Source organism: Gossypium raimondii, chromosome 9, assembly GCF_025698545.1.
Source record: "Gossypium raimondii isolate GPD5lz chromosome 9, ASM2569854v1, whole genome shotgun sequence".
Lineage (NCBI taxonomy): Eukaryota > Viridiplantae > Streptophyta > Magnoliopsida > Malvales > Malvaceae > Gossypium > Gossypium raimondii.
In genome coordinates this window covers 35,646,846-35,661,043 of record NC_068573.1, presented here as the reverse complement: position 1 = coordinate 35,661,043, position 14,198 = coordinate 35,646,846, and the positions used below count along the sequence as shown (strand labels likewise).

Genomic DNA, 14,198 nt, shown 5'->3' with positions numbered 1-14,198 from the left:
TGTCTAAATTAAAGTAAAATTAAACTTAATCATAATATACATTCATACATACATTTTCACTGGGTGTTGGATCTGGCTTTTTATCACTGTTTTAACAACCCATGTTCCTCGCCATTTTACCTTCTCGGATTCACCGTACACACCCTAACATCACCATCCACTTTTCATCCATATTACCTCATCAAAAAAATAAAGCAAAACACAAATTTCTTATTATTTAAGTAACCTGTGGATTAATTACTGAAGACTTGTCTGTATTCAGTTCTGAGATATCAATTACTTCATTTGAATCAGGTTCATGTCGAACTGTCTGCAATAACAATCAACAAAACACATATATCAATAGAATCCAAAGCATTGTATTTTTGAAATAATTATTAATATTATTACCATGGGAGCTTGATCATTCAATGTTGGCTGATCATTGATGAATTCTTTATCATCCATGTCTTTGCCTCCATTTACTTCTAGGATTCTGCATATATCTCGATGTCCATAAAGTCTTGCATCTGTTAATGGCTTCACAAATGAAAACCAAAGACATTAAAACCCTAAATTTGTACTTGCTCTCAGGTTTTACGATGTAGCAAAGAAGGTGATGGAGTTGGGTGCATACAGTACGGTTCCATCGGTCAATGAGGTTAACATTGGCCTTATAAAGGAGAAGTAGCTCAACAATAGGGGCATGACCTTCACTGGCGGCGAGATGCAAGGCAGTTCTCCGATCATAGTCTTGGACGTCCGGTGAAATTCCACCCCTTAGCATCTGGTTCAGCCCAACCCTATCTCCCCTCGATGCAAAGCTCAAAAAATTTCCGATCAATTGCATATCAAATCCACTTGAAACATCGTAATCATGGTTTTGCCGTTGACCCATTTTGTGTTTTTATCTTAATTACTCGAATCTGGTTACCAGTTTGGAGTGGCTTAGTTTCTTGGGGAAAATAATGTTGAAGAAATGGGTGAGGTGAGTGTTAAGAGAATATCCCAAATTAATGGCAAAGACAAGAGTTGGCCATTGGTTTATGAGAGTTTCAAAGACAGGCGATGATGTCTAGGACAAGGTCAGAAAAGGGTTTGGTTTTAACGTCAACTTAAATGTTTATTGATTAGGTTACTGAAAAATATGGAATTAATGAGATTTTTTTAATTTTAACTTTTCATCCTTTTACCTCAATTAAAATAATTTTATAGTTGGAGAAAACATAATAGAAAAAATATTTTTTTTCTTTTAAAGAAATCTCGACCTGGTGGAAGCTTAAAATAATATTGCATTGAAAATTTCAAGAGATAGGTGTCTTTTGTGCCATTGAAATTATAAGCAACCTGGGAAGCATTTTGACTTTTCCATTTGTAACTCCTTACCTCATCCACCAACCTCAATTTTCTTTTCTTTTTTTCTACTACTATTATTATTCCATCACGATTTGTAGATAATGGCCGATAAGAAAAAGTATACTTGTTTTAGTTATTTAATTTTAAAAAAAATTATAAAATAGTCATTGAATTATTCATAAACTTTTATTTAAATCATTCGGTTATTACATTTTTTTAAAGTTCGATGACGAGCTCCAAATAATGATTTGACAAATAGTACAATGGAACAATATTTATTAATGAGTAAATGAACATACCTTAGATTTAAGTTGATTTGACAGTTAATGTCAAAAATTGAAGAAGAAAGTTGCTCGAATTTTGGTTCGTAAATTCATGACGTTCAAAGTTGTTTTATGAAAACAAAAACAAAATTGTTGAAGACGAGGGAAGTGAGAGCTTTTGATTGGTGCTGGCGGTGCAAATAGGGAAGGCGATACAACAGTGATTTTAACAGCCCAATGACTTAAATGAAAACTTTCGAATAGTTCAATGATCATTTTATAAGTTTTTAAAGTTGAATGACCAAAACTTAATTACTAATAGTTTTGTAATCTTAGGTGTAGTTTACCAAAAAAAAAAAACTTGAAATGAGGAAACTTCTTTGGTTTTTTCAAAAGTTACAATTATAATTATAATCTTTCCTATTTAATACCTAGATTAAGGTTGTACCATGAGTTAATCAGGTATCTGTTTGGTTAGAAAAAGATTTAAAAGTTTCAATTCTACTACAAATGCATGTACTCTATGTAAGATGTGGATTTAGTCCCTACTTTAAATTGAACAAATTTAGTCTTTGTACTTTTTGAACTAGTCAATTTTAGTCTTTGTACTTTTTGAATTTTGAAATTTCAGTCCTAACCCAAACAGCAACAGTTAAATTATTCTATTAGCTCGTACTAAGCATAAAGTTTTAGATTTAATCTATGTTCTCCAATTGGATTATTCTTAGTCCCTATACTTTTTTGAATTTTGAAATTTCAATTTTGATGCAAATAACCATCGTTAAATCCATTAGCTAGTTTTTTTTGTGAGTAATATTTAGCAAGCTAACATGGCATTGCACATGTAATTATATGACTCTCACATTAGATTTTGAAATTAGTGAAATTTAATTTAATGAATTTACCAACTACTATTTGGTCAAGATCAAGATTCTAAAATTCAAAAAAGTATAATGACTAAAAATGACCAAATTAAAGTATAAGGGCTAAATCAACAATTTATGCATAATACAGGAACTAACGACATAATTTAACCGACTTAAAAATATACAAAAGTACCGAATGCAATTATGGGGTGAATTACCCAAAAATGTTTATTTTTAACCATAATTACCGGATTAGGTCGATTTTGAAAGAATGCGTCCTGCTGGACGCCCTTTTTAGCTTGGGCCAGATGGCTAAATGTTAGTATTTTATCCTTATGTCTTGGGTTCGATTCCCCTCCTACTCACATTTGTATTTTTAATTTCATGTTGCTTTAAGCTTTTTAAGTTTTTAATTATTGTTTTAACATATTAGTTCTTTGGTTAGATGGTTAGATAATTGTAATCACATCCTTGAGTCTCGAGTTTGATTCCTCTTTTACTCATATTTGTATTTTTTATTTCATGTTGCTTCAAGCTTTTAAAATTTTAATTAATATTTTTAGTATTTATAGTTTTTTCGTTAGATGGTTAGATAATTGTAATTACATCCTTGAGTTTGAGTTCGATTCTTCTACTACTCCCATTTGTATATTTTTATTTCATGTTGCTTCAAATTTTTAATTAATATTTTTAATATATTAGCTCCTTTAGTTAGATGGTTAAATAATTGCGATTTTATCATTGAGTCTGAGGTTTCATTATTTTTATAAGTAAATTAATGTATTTTTTATTTAATATTATTTCAAGCTTTTATTTTCTTTAGAAGGTTCAAGCAGTGCAACACCACTTAATGATCTCATGCCTAATCCTATACCGACTCAACTTTTTGCTAACACATGTATAAGCAACAACAAGTGTACTAGAGATATGCTAAAATTCGAGATGACTCAATCGGGCTGCATTCCAAATTTTTTTTTAGGTATTTTGGCTCTTTACCTGAGTTTCCAGATTTCGTCTTTGAGCCATGGGACCCGACTCGCAGAATTAAACCTGAGGATTCTACTACACCTAGGCAGGATGTAGATAACATGGATGAAGAGAAAGAATCAGATAGTGATGGGTCAACAAATAAGGGGTGTTTTCTTGTTCTTTTTCTTTTATTTCTTTAATATTTTTAGATACTTTTGAACTTAATTATCTTTTTATTTTCTACATAATAAATTTTTAAGTTGCAATTATAAATAAATTTGAGCGAATTTGCAAATTATTCTTTTTTAAAAATGAGAAGTGTGGTAATATGAATGCACATGTCTAGGATAAGATTTGGCAAGGAAAGACTTGATATTTAAGTAGTCGAATGAGACTCACCTCCCTTTCCCGGGAGCCTACCTGGTGCATAGTTCGCATTCACTTCTTTGATATTGTCCCTTTTGCTATATACTTTTAGGCAATGAGAACATTGCTTCTCTTTAGTAGGGGGACCGTACTATAATTTCTTTGAAATTATAATTTTGCTGATGCTTTTTGAAAATCGATTCTTCCATAAAGGTGTGTTTAAGCGAATTTTTGCATAAATATGTTAACTCTGGTATGCATGAAATCCTTTTATTTTAAGTATTTCTATGTTAACTAAGTTATGATGAAAATGCAAATATTAGTAATTGTGTATAATGTCAACCATGAAACTTTTAATTCCTTAGGAAAACTAAGCATGCATGAAGGTTTAAGTCTTTAGAATTGACTTAGGAATTTCCTTGAGGTGAAATCATAAGGGCATAATAGTTTAAAAATGATTTAGGCAAATTTTTGTTTGGATTGATTGAGCCTTTCAAGCCTATCGTATTAAAACTAACTCTTGAAACCAACTTTTGAGTTGATTAACCTATTCTTTTTGAAACCTTGCATTAGCTAGCTATCCTTTACTTACACTACTCATCTTTATTTTCTCACCAAATCTTAGACTCAACTTGTTTGAAGGCATTTTTATATTTAAGTTTGGGGGAGTTAGATAGAGGTATTGGGTGCCTACTTTAATGCTTGGAGTGTTTTTGAGCTTGAAAAATTATACTATGTTAATGCTAAAAAATAGTCGTTTTTACGAAGAAAAAGGTACTAGTGAGCACATACTTTTGAAAGTGAAAAGGAAGAATTGGGTACTTTAGGGGGTAAATTGTATTCTAGAGGTTCGGAGTAAGCTGAGTTTGAGGTTGTCTAGCCTAAAAATAACTCTCTTTCCATACTTTGGACCAAGCCTCAATACAACCTTACTAAAGACCTATTGATTTAAAATTTTATACTTGTTACATTAGTGGAGAGAAATTTCTAAGTTATGAAAACATAATTTAACCGTTAGGATTGTTGCTTAGCTTAGTCACGGAAAACAAAAATTGCTTGGAAAGAACTTAGTGTACAATCATTAAGAGAAGGAATTTAATTCATAATTAGAGTTAGAACTTTAATACTTGAGAAAAATCAGATTATATATGTACTTAAGTTACATGTTTGCAACTTTTATCTTTGAGCATAAAATTTTCTAAAGCATGGAAAATGGAGAATTAATTACGTTGAGGATGGTTGAATTTGGATGTTTTAGCATTTTTACAAAGGACATTACACGGGACGAGTAATGAATTAAGTTTGGGGGTGTGATAACTCTAAAATATAGAGTTATTTTCAACATTTTTTCGTATTTAATTTATGTAAATTCCGAGTAATTGACAACACTTTTTATAATTTTTATTTGTAATTTTTTATATTAAATTTTATTATGGAAGTGTGTCAATTTAATTATTTTATGTTAAATTCAGTTTTTTTTAATATATTTTTTAGGACTTAATATGAAATTTTCAGTTTTTTAGGATATCTCAGTCCAACTTCCTTAGGTTTCAAAAAGGCAATTCAACCTAGTAGAACGTAAACGTAACTTAGCAGATGTAAAGGCCCAACAAGCCTACATGAAATTCTCGGATCAAAGTATGAAATTTATTCAAACTACAGTATGAAATTATAAAATTTATTACGTACCTAATATAAAATTTTAAATCCTTACATAAATATTATATAATTTAAGATTTCAAAAACTAATCTTGGCTTCTAATCAGTGATCTAACAATAGCCGGATATCTTCGAGCTCGTCCAGTATACCCACATGACTCGCCTTATTATTCCACCTATTCAAGTAATATGTTATTTCAAAAATATAATAGTGAAAAAAATATTATGATAACTATATTATCAAATGAATTTTACCTTATTACGAGTGAGAATACATAAAGGGCGTTTACTCTGAGAAGTAAAAATGGTAGCTGGTACCATGGCCATGACTGAAGAAGGAATATTAATATGCAATCATCGATTTTAATTTTTTGTGGTTTTGTTGCCCGACACATCTCTCGGTACAATGTCGCCAACACAACTGATCCCCAACTGAGTCGCTTCGCTTCTTTCAAGTCAACTAGTTGTAGTAGCCACATTAAATGTACCAAAATTTGAGATTTATTTGGCATTAGAATATCCTCGATTAACTTTAGGATGAATGCTCACGCGTATTGTCCTCTTTCAACGGTACTTGCGGAGTTGTCGATATAATTGAAATTGTCTTCTAACCATTTCATCTCTATCTGGCTACCACTAAATTTGTTTGGCACCTTGCCTAATAGTTCCTCACAAATTGCACTCCAATCGCCAAAGCTCGCTACTCCCATAACGATTGCCCCATTCACCGGTAAACCGAGTTGTAAAACAATGTTCTCGATTTTAATTATACACTCATCGCACAAAAGATGGAATGTGTGTGTCCCAGGTCTCCATCTTTCCACCAAAGCGCTGATAAGTGCAAGATCCAATTTAGTCCCTCCGAGCATACGAGACACGTGCAAGAATCCAGCTTCTTGCAAGTGTTGGTTCAATAACACGTGGTGCACTCACACTAAATTGTGTATGTTTTTCTCTATAATTTGATCTTCAGTCTGATTATATAAACATAAAAATTTATAAAATTAATAATGTTAACAACTTAATAATTAAATTAATTAAAATTAAAAAAAATAATAATAATTTCTTATCATTTGCAATTGAACGTTAGAAATGTGTTTGTCATCCAAACGAATAAGCGACATTGACATTTTTAAAATTATAAAAATCAAATAAAATCAAAGAAATTACGAAATATAAAATTAAAACAACAAGAATTTGAGAGAAATTGAATGAAAAAAAAATGAGAACTAAATAATTGAGAGAATTGAGAAAATAGATTAATAGAATTGAGAGAATTAAAATAATAGGATTTAAATGCAAAAGAAAAAAAATGATTTGGATTTATATGGTAAATAAACTAGCCGTTAGGAAAAAAAAGTAGCCGTATCAAAAAATTTACTGTTGGGAAAAGTTACCGTTGAAAGAAAATGAGTCCAGCAGGATGTGTTTTCAGCTAAGGTGGCAGCATGGACACTGAAAGCGCATCCTGCTAGACGCGTTTTTTTATTTTTCTCTCCAAAATCGATTTATTTCTCTAAATTTGAAAAAGAATGACCTACTTTACTAAATATTTTTTAAAACTGACATTTTTAACTAATTTACCCGATAAATATGACTCACGTTTGATTTTTTTTTTAAAGGATAATTTATCACGTTGGCATATATGTTGAGGAATCCTATCCACTTCTTATTATGATTTGATCCACATCATATATGACATGTGCTTAACAATTAAACTAACGATTTTGGTAACATAAGGACTTGGTTGATATAATACCAATAGTTTTGATATATAATTAAAATATTTTAAAGTTTTGGGACTAATTCAAAATTAGAGCCATAGTTTAGGGACGTCTGGTGCAATTAACCTTTAAATTGTTTTCTTCTTCAATATGTTTTTAGGGGTAAAAGCACTCCACTATACCTTAAATTACATTTTAGTCCCTCTATTGAAAAAATAAGCAAATTAGTACATGTACGCTAGATGAATGAGCAAAACAATCCCTTTGTTAAAATGTGGTGTTTATATATAAGGTAAAATAACAAATTTAGCCCTTAACCTTCAAACATTTAGTCAATTTGACCCCTACTCTTTTATTAGAAGTACATTAGAAAATTTTGAAACTAATAAGGCTAAAGAGTCAAAAGGCCTTAGTAACAAATTTTAAAAAATCAATTAAGCTAATTTAAAATTTAAAATTATTAAAAACATAAAAACTATAAACAAAATTTATAAAAAATTTTAAAATTAAATTTTATTAAAAATTACAATAGCAACACAATAACAAAAATAGGGTCAAAATTTTTAAAATCTTATAGTGATTAGATTTTAATAGATTGTTATTTTTTTAATAAAAATTATAATTTTAAAACTGTTACTTCTTTGAAATGGGGGAGTGCTGTGAAGCGATTTTGATAATCTTGGCTGTGTGCCTTAATAACATTGCAGAAGATTCAATCTCTCTAACTTTTAGTTTGGTTTTCATTCAAATGGGGAAAAATCATGGAAACCGCTAATAATATTTGGGATTTTTGTTGAAATAAATCGCTATACATATCCATTGTTCCTCAAGGCCGTGATTATGAAGCTAAGTCTCCTCTTAAAGTTGTCCTATTTTACCATCATCTACAATTTTTAGAATTAGCTTATAATAGGAGTGCCGATACCGAAAACTCCCCATGGAGTATCATAATGAAAAATTTGACAAGGAATAATTGGTAAACCAGTATTCATGTATAGAGCTGCAGAGAGGGGTGTGAGATCATGGCTCCTTACTCGGAATGAAGATGAAGACGACCCTGGAATTGTTTCATCTCCAAATGTACCCAAAGACTATATTTAGGAATCTGTGTATGTAAACTAGAACAAAAGATGAAAGAAATTTGTGGATGTAATCAGATGCTTAAACGATAGTGCTACTTTCGTTGGCAAACATTTGAATCTCATATATTCCATTTTAATGGGTGAAACATATTCCCAGTATTAACACCCCAACAAGTGTCGATGGCAGACCATTGGTAGGAGGTGGTCTTAGAAAATTTTGATGTCTAGCTTTAAATTTATTCGGATGTGAATTTTATCTAATTTTTTTATAAGTCAATAATTATACTCTAATTATATCTTTTAGTATTGTTATAGTTGGTAATTTCATTCTTCTCTAATCTAAAATAATAAAAAAATATTTAACCAAACTTATACGATATCTCATCTTTGAGCTCAAACCTTATGCGATATTTGTCTCTTATTGCAATTGAACATCTTATATAATTATCTTTTTAATTAGTAACTTATCTCACTCTTTTTTTTTTTTTTTTTGTAGACATCAAGAAAACATAAACATTATTTTAGTGCATTTAGAGGCTGCCGCTCTTCATGCAAGGTGATTAAACTTCCGGCTGAGAGGATGTTGATGTGTTTGCATCAGTATACAGGTTCCCTGTTGGGGTGTCCCAATATCTGCCCTGGCAAGTTCTACCTTCCAATGTACAGCTATTTGGCCCCGAAAAAGCTTCATTTTATTTTCTGGTGGCATAACCAGTAGATTGTTATGCAGAGTGTCGTGAGTTTCCACAGTATTTGCTTTGGCGAAGAGGAATTTGCTGTGAGGTTTGGAAGGTCTTGTGTAAAATGTGGTTAGGAGCAAAGGCGGAGGGGAGTACCCTACAGTTGCCGCAGCTGCTCCAAATAGTATGGATGGATTTCTGTCGTGACCGAGAAGGGCGAATATTTAGTAGGTATTATGGTTGAGCTGAGGTTCCTTCCCGGTTTTTGCAGAGACTGCCCTCGTGTGTCCACGTTTTGGTATCTGGATGTAGATTCGCGCAACATATCTCTGATAATCTTGTTGGTATGCATGAATGTTTTTGATGATTAGGAGTTTGCCTATTAAAGCATATTTCATTCCTGTGTTCCCAAATATACCACAGGACTAATATCCATCCATTATAGATGGATTTTTTTATTATTGAAATTGATCCAATCATTAATATCAGAGGTTCTGGGTTCTACTCTTACAATCCAAACCAAATGATTTTGGCAAGAGAGTATGTCCGAGATAGGATATACAGCGTCTTTCTCGCACAGAGGGTAATGGAGATCCGTGATTATATTACCATCGGAGAGAGACGTTATGACAAATCTTCCAAAGAAATATCAAGACCTTAACTTCACTTACCAATACCCTAAATAATTATCCAAATAGATAGATAACCTTGTAGAACCATCATCGGTCATCCGGTTAGTTGAAAAAGTAACCTTAAACCTCGGGGTGGTTGTGTGGTCAAACTCAATGACCACCCAAATTATAACCGGTTAGAAGGATCAGCTTTACCATCACAGAAATTCCTCGACAAATTTCCTAAAAAATTAGTCAATCATAAAAAGCAAAAATAACATCGAATCTTCCAGTTTGTTCGAAAGAAAGCACAAAGCATAAAAATATTGACGTTAACAACCCAGCACTACTGAACAAAAAAGCAGAGCAAACAAGCATAATACTAAGGTTCGGTCCACCAAATAATGCAAACATGAAACGAAGAACCATCCAACAAAAGCTTGTAACATAAAAACATAGATGTCCTATTCATTAATAGATATCTTAGCAAACTTATCTGCCCTGTTCCTTTCTTCCTTTTTTTTTAAACCCCAATTTTAAATCCTGGTTATAGTTGGAGAGGTCCTTTACTTGGCCATCATGACTTTGACGAACTCCTCGTAGTTGATCTGCCCATCACCATCAACATCAGCTTCGCGGATCATCTCGTCGACTTCCTCATCTGTAAGCTTTTCACCAAGGTTTGTCATGACATGGCGCAGCTCGGCTGCAGATATGAACCCATTCTGATCCTTGTCAAACACCCTGAATGCCTCTTTAAGCTCCTCCTCAGAGTCTGTATCCTTCATTTTTCTTGCCATCAGGTTAAGGAATTCAGGAAAATCAATGGTCCCATTTCCATCAGCATCGACTTCATTAATCATATCTTGCAGTTCTGCCTCAGTGGGGTTCTGCCCAAGTGATCGCATCACAGTTCCCAACTCCTTGGTAGTAATGCAACCTGCAGCACCGATAAGAATAAATACAAAAAAGTAAGAATGCAATATTGGTTATGAAAAATCAACATAACTATATACATCCCACAGGAAAACCTGCAGGCAAAATGATAGTTCCAAGTTTAAGAAGTTAAGTCATGATTTTCAGACTCTTGGTCAGCAATGCATTCAGTCTAACCTTGCAGCGCTACAACAATATAGCCATTAAAAAGTTTCAGAACAAATACACATCTATAAATTTGTTCATGGATCAGCTCATAAATACCAGACATGTAATTGACAAAAAAACAATAGGGCAAGCTTATCAGTCACTTACTACTTCGATAAACTTCAAACTAATACTTATCAAACAAAATAGTTTTTACTGAGGACTACATATCACAAAATTAACCAATTGAATCATCCATAGAAACTCTGGAATTCTCATGACATGTCAAATCCGTGGACATTGTGATTCTAGATTTATAACTATCATGCCAACTTAGTACAACTAAAAAAAGCTTATTCAGGATGAAACAACCAGTCAACGACTTTACCAGAGATACGCAAATCCAGTAAAAAAAACAGTAATAATGATCCTATATTTCATTGTAGGTTAAGAATGCAGGTTTAATCGAGGGGAATGTCATCCAAAATCCATGGGAGCTTCACTAATCAGATAAAAACTCGAACAAAGGAAATGCGATATTAATCATGATTAAATAACAAATAAAATAAAATCAGTAAATCATAATCCAAATCTCAAACATAAATTATACAGCAAATCACCACATAAAATGACAACTAGCCGGGTTACGCTTGCCCTTAAAAGATCTAACAGTAATCAGTCATACAATGAAACGAATGAGACGACCTAGAAAGGTCAACAGTAATAGGAAAGAAAAGAATTGAAGTCATAAAATCAAGAGCCGCAACAATCAAAGCAAAAGAAATGAAATACACGATCACACTCGACCATAAATTCACAAATCAAAACCCTAGATCCGTCACATCATTACAACCAAACTTAAAAAACAACGCAAAAATTAAACAGAAAAAAACAAAACAACGTTTAGATCTACGAATCCAAGTGAACCGAATGAAGAAAATTATAAAAACATAATTCATAATTAAAAACATCAAGAAGAAAATAAGAGAGGGAGATGAGAGAAAGGACCATCTCCGTCCTTGTCGAACAGGCTAAAGGCCTCCTTGAATTCAGAGATCTGATCGTCGGTAAGCTGATCGGCCATTTTCTTGTTCGCTCAAGCTTTTTCTTTTTCCTGGGAAATATGTGTTTGGGTTGAGAGAAGGTAGCGGAAGGAAACTGATGAGAGCGTGCGAGGTTGAATGTGGAAAATATAGAAGGAGATGGCAGGGCTATATATAGGGCCCAAAGTTGGGCCAACACAAATTAAGGCATCTAATTTTCTCTCATCCGCAAGCATTGCTCGCTTTTTCTTTTCCAATTTTTTTTAAAATTTAAAAATTTTATTTTACTAAACAAAATATTTTCTTTTAAAAATGTACATCTTTGAATGCCTTTTCTTTTGCCCACTCTCCCTTCGAAGAGTTCATGCATCTACCTCATGTTCAAATAATTTTATTGTTTAAGCTAGGCTGAGTTGGAAACATTTTTAATTTTAAGATATTCTAAAATATAAATATATATTAATGGGTTGAATCAGTAAATTTCTTTTAGATTTATTTTGATTTAAATCTGAACATATTTTAATTGTTAATTCGATTGTACTTTGTAATAGCTGGATTACAATAATATTTATTTGAATGTACTTATACCTCATTTATAATTAAAATCATAAAAGTTGAATCCGACTTTTAATTTGAGGTTTGAAAAGTAACAATAAAATCGAATGAAAATGAACTACAATTAATATAATCAAGATTTAAATCACACAAATTTAATCTCTCACATATCCCTTTCGTATCCTCCAATAATTAATATAATATTTCTTTATAAGCTTAGACATCACTACTTCAAAATATATGATGCAATTTTATCAGGAAGTTTATAAATTATTATATCTTTTAGGTGTATTTATGTTTTTAACCCATTTTACTATGTTAAAATTACTTTTAAAACGATTTTATTAAATTAAAACTACTAACAGCATTTATTGCTCGTTGAACAACTTTAAACATTTTATTGTCAAATTACCCATAAAAACTCTAATTTAAAAAGGATATGGAGTGATGTGGAAAAGTTTTTTGAAATTGGATATTTTTACTACTTTGCATCTTCCTGGTGCATTTATTTCTATTTTCTGCTCATGAGGATTTGAGTAGTTAGTAATAAAAATAGAGAGATTAAATCTTAAATTTTAGTATAATATAGGGATTAAAATCAGAATTAAACCCGTTAGTTAATATCCTTTTGACTTTTTGTTAAATCTTTAAATGAAAGTGTGTTAAAAGCGTGTGTGTTTTGGTTTTTAATTGTTTATGTTGGACGCGTAGGGATGGGCGGTCCATGAACTAAATCGTGTGGCTAAGACGGTTGATGGAAAGAACAAGTAAACCATAGGGACCAATGAGGCAAGTTTTAGTTTATTTGGTTATGTCATTTGTACCCTCTGAATTTCAGACAAATGAAGATATTATTATTTGGTAAATTGATGTGATGTGGCTTTTTTTTTTCAGTGGTGTATATGTGATTTCATAAAAAGAAAATTTTTAAATTTTAAATTATAATAGTTTATGTATTTTTTCAACTAGTGTGGATACTTTTTTAATGGAATTCGACGTTTATAAATGTTGAGATATTTGGAAAAATTTTAAATATACAAATTATAATTTAAAACCATTCTTTAATAGGAGAAGATTTAAAAATTTAAATTAATTTCGTCACCTATAAATGATAAGATCTTAATAGAACTCCTAATCGTTTGTGAAAAATAATAGCTTGTTTGAATCTTCTTTATCACTATCTAATCCTCCAATGGGCACACCCATCAATACCCAGTTTGAAAGGAAAAAAACATTTCCCTCTTTCGAGTATATAATAAACTGACTTTTAATATAAACATTGTTCAACGTCTTTTACTATTTTTTTTTCCAGTAGCTATATCAAGTGTTCGTCAATATATATAAAAGGTTAAACAAACAAGAAGCAAGCCTATAAATAAAAAAAGGCTAACATAATCAAAAGTTGGATAGTTAAGGGCTATGCAATTTGAGTTTTCCTCTGTATGCTTGCCTAGACATTGCTCATACTCTTTTGGAATCATCATGCTCTTGTTTGATGAGAAAAATAACAGGATTAACTGCTTAAGCTACTAGTGGTATCTTTAAAGACTGGTTGAATGGGGTGGTAAAGATTTCATCATGTCACTGAGGCTAATATTTTAGGATGTTATTGCTTTCCAGATACCAGACAAGAGTAGATTTCTTGTGATAAAAATGTTAACAAAATCTTTCAAGGTCTTGAGCTTGGTCATCACCTTATCCTTAACTTTGTCTTGTTCAATATAAACAGATGCTCCACATTCACTTTTGCTGGAAGTCAATTTCTAATGATTTTCTACGGAAGCAAGACCACCTTGTAAGGTAAATTAACTCTTCACGAGTTCCTCCTAAAGGTCTTGTTGGAGGGATTTGAGCTTTTACTTGTATCATACTCACCACTAGCAAAACTATAAGTAGATCAAGTGGTGAAGATCCCAAAGAAGGTAAACTTCCACATTATATTATCCTCTTCTTCACAATTAG

The 14,198-nt window shown here is 31.7% G+C and overlaps 2 protein-coding genes across 2 annotated transcripts; both read right to left on the bottom strand.

Moving 5' to 3' along the window:
* Positions 1–276: 276 nt before the first annotated feature.
* Positions 277–1,032, bottom strand: LOC105797919 (integrin-linked protein kinase 1). Its single transcript, XM_052621242.1, has 3 exons — positions 617–1,032; positions 391–519; positions 277–306 (listed from the first exon to the last, which is right to left on the bottom strand). Exons 1-3 carry the CDS (start codon positions 875–877, stop codon positions 277–279), a joined length of 420 nt encoding a protein of 139 aa, XP_052477202.1. The 5' UTR covers positions 878–1,032.
* Positions 1,033–9,794: 8,762 nt separating this feature from the next.
* Positions 9,795–11,837, bottom strand: LOC105799288 (calmodulin-7). The gene is made up of 2 exons (XM_012629751.2): positions 11,647–11,837; positions 9,795–10,495 (listed from the first exon to the last, which is right to left on the bottom strand). The coding sequence occupies exons 1-2, from the start codon at positions 11,720–11,722 to the stop codon at positions 10,122–10,124; spliced, it is 450 nt and encodes a 149-aa protein (XP_012485205.1). The 5' UTR covers positions 11,723–11,837; the 3' UTR covers positions 9,795–10,121.
* Between the last annotated feature and the right edge of the window lie 2,361 nt (positions 11,838–14,198).

Bases quoted from the DNA above. Each gene is read 5' to 3' on its own strand.
- LOC105797919 (XM_052621242.1), bottom strand. From the start codon at position 877: ATGGGTCAACGGCAAAACCATGATTACGATGTTTCAAGTGGATTTGAT. The intron at 520-616 runs GTATGCACCCAA...TCATTTGTGAAG, and splicing joins TTGACCGATGGAACCGTACT to CCATTAACAGATGCAAGACT. The intron at 307-390 runs GTAATAATATTA...TATTGCAGACAG, and splicing joins TGAATGATCAAGCTCCCATG to TTCGACATGAACCTGATTCA.
- LOC105799288 (XM_012629751.2), bottom strand. From the start codon at position 11,722: ATGGCCGATCAGCTTACCGACGATCAGATCTCTGAATTCAAGGAGGCC. The intron at 10,496-11,646 runs GTCCTTTCTCTC...TCGGTGCTGCAG, and splicing joins GTTCGACAAGGACGGAGATG to GTTGCATTACTACCAAGGAG.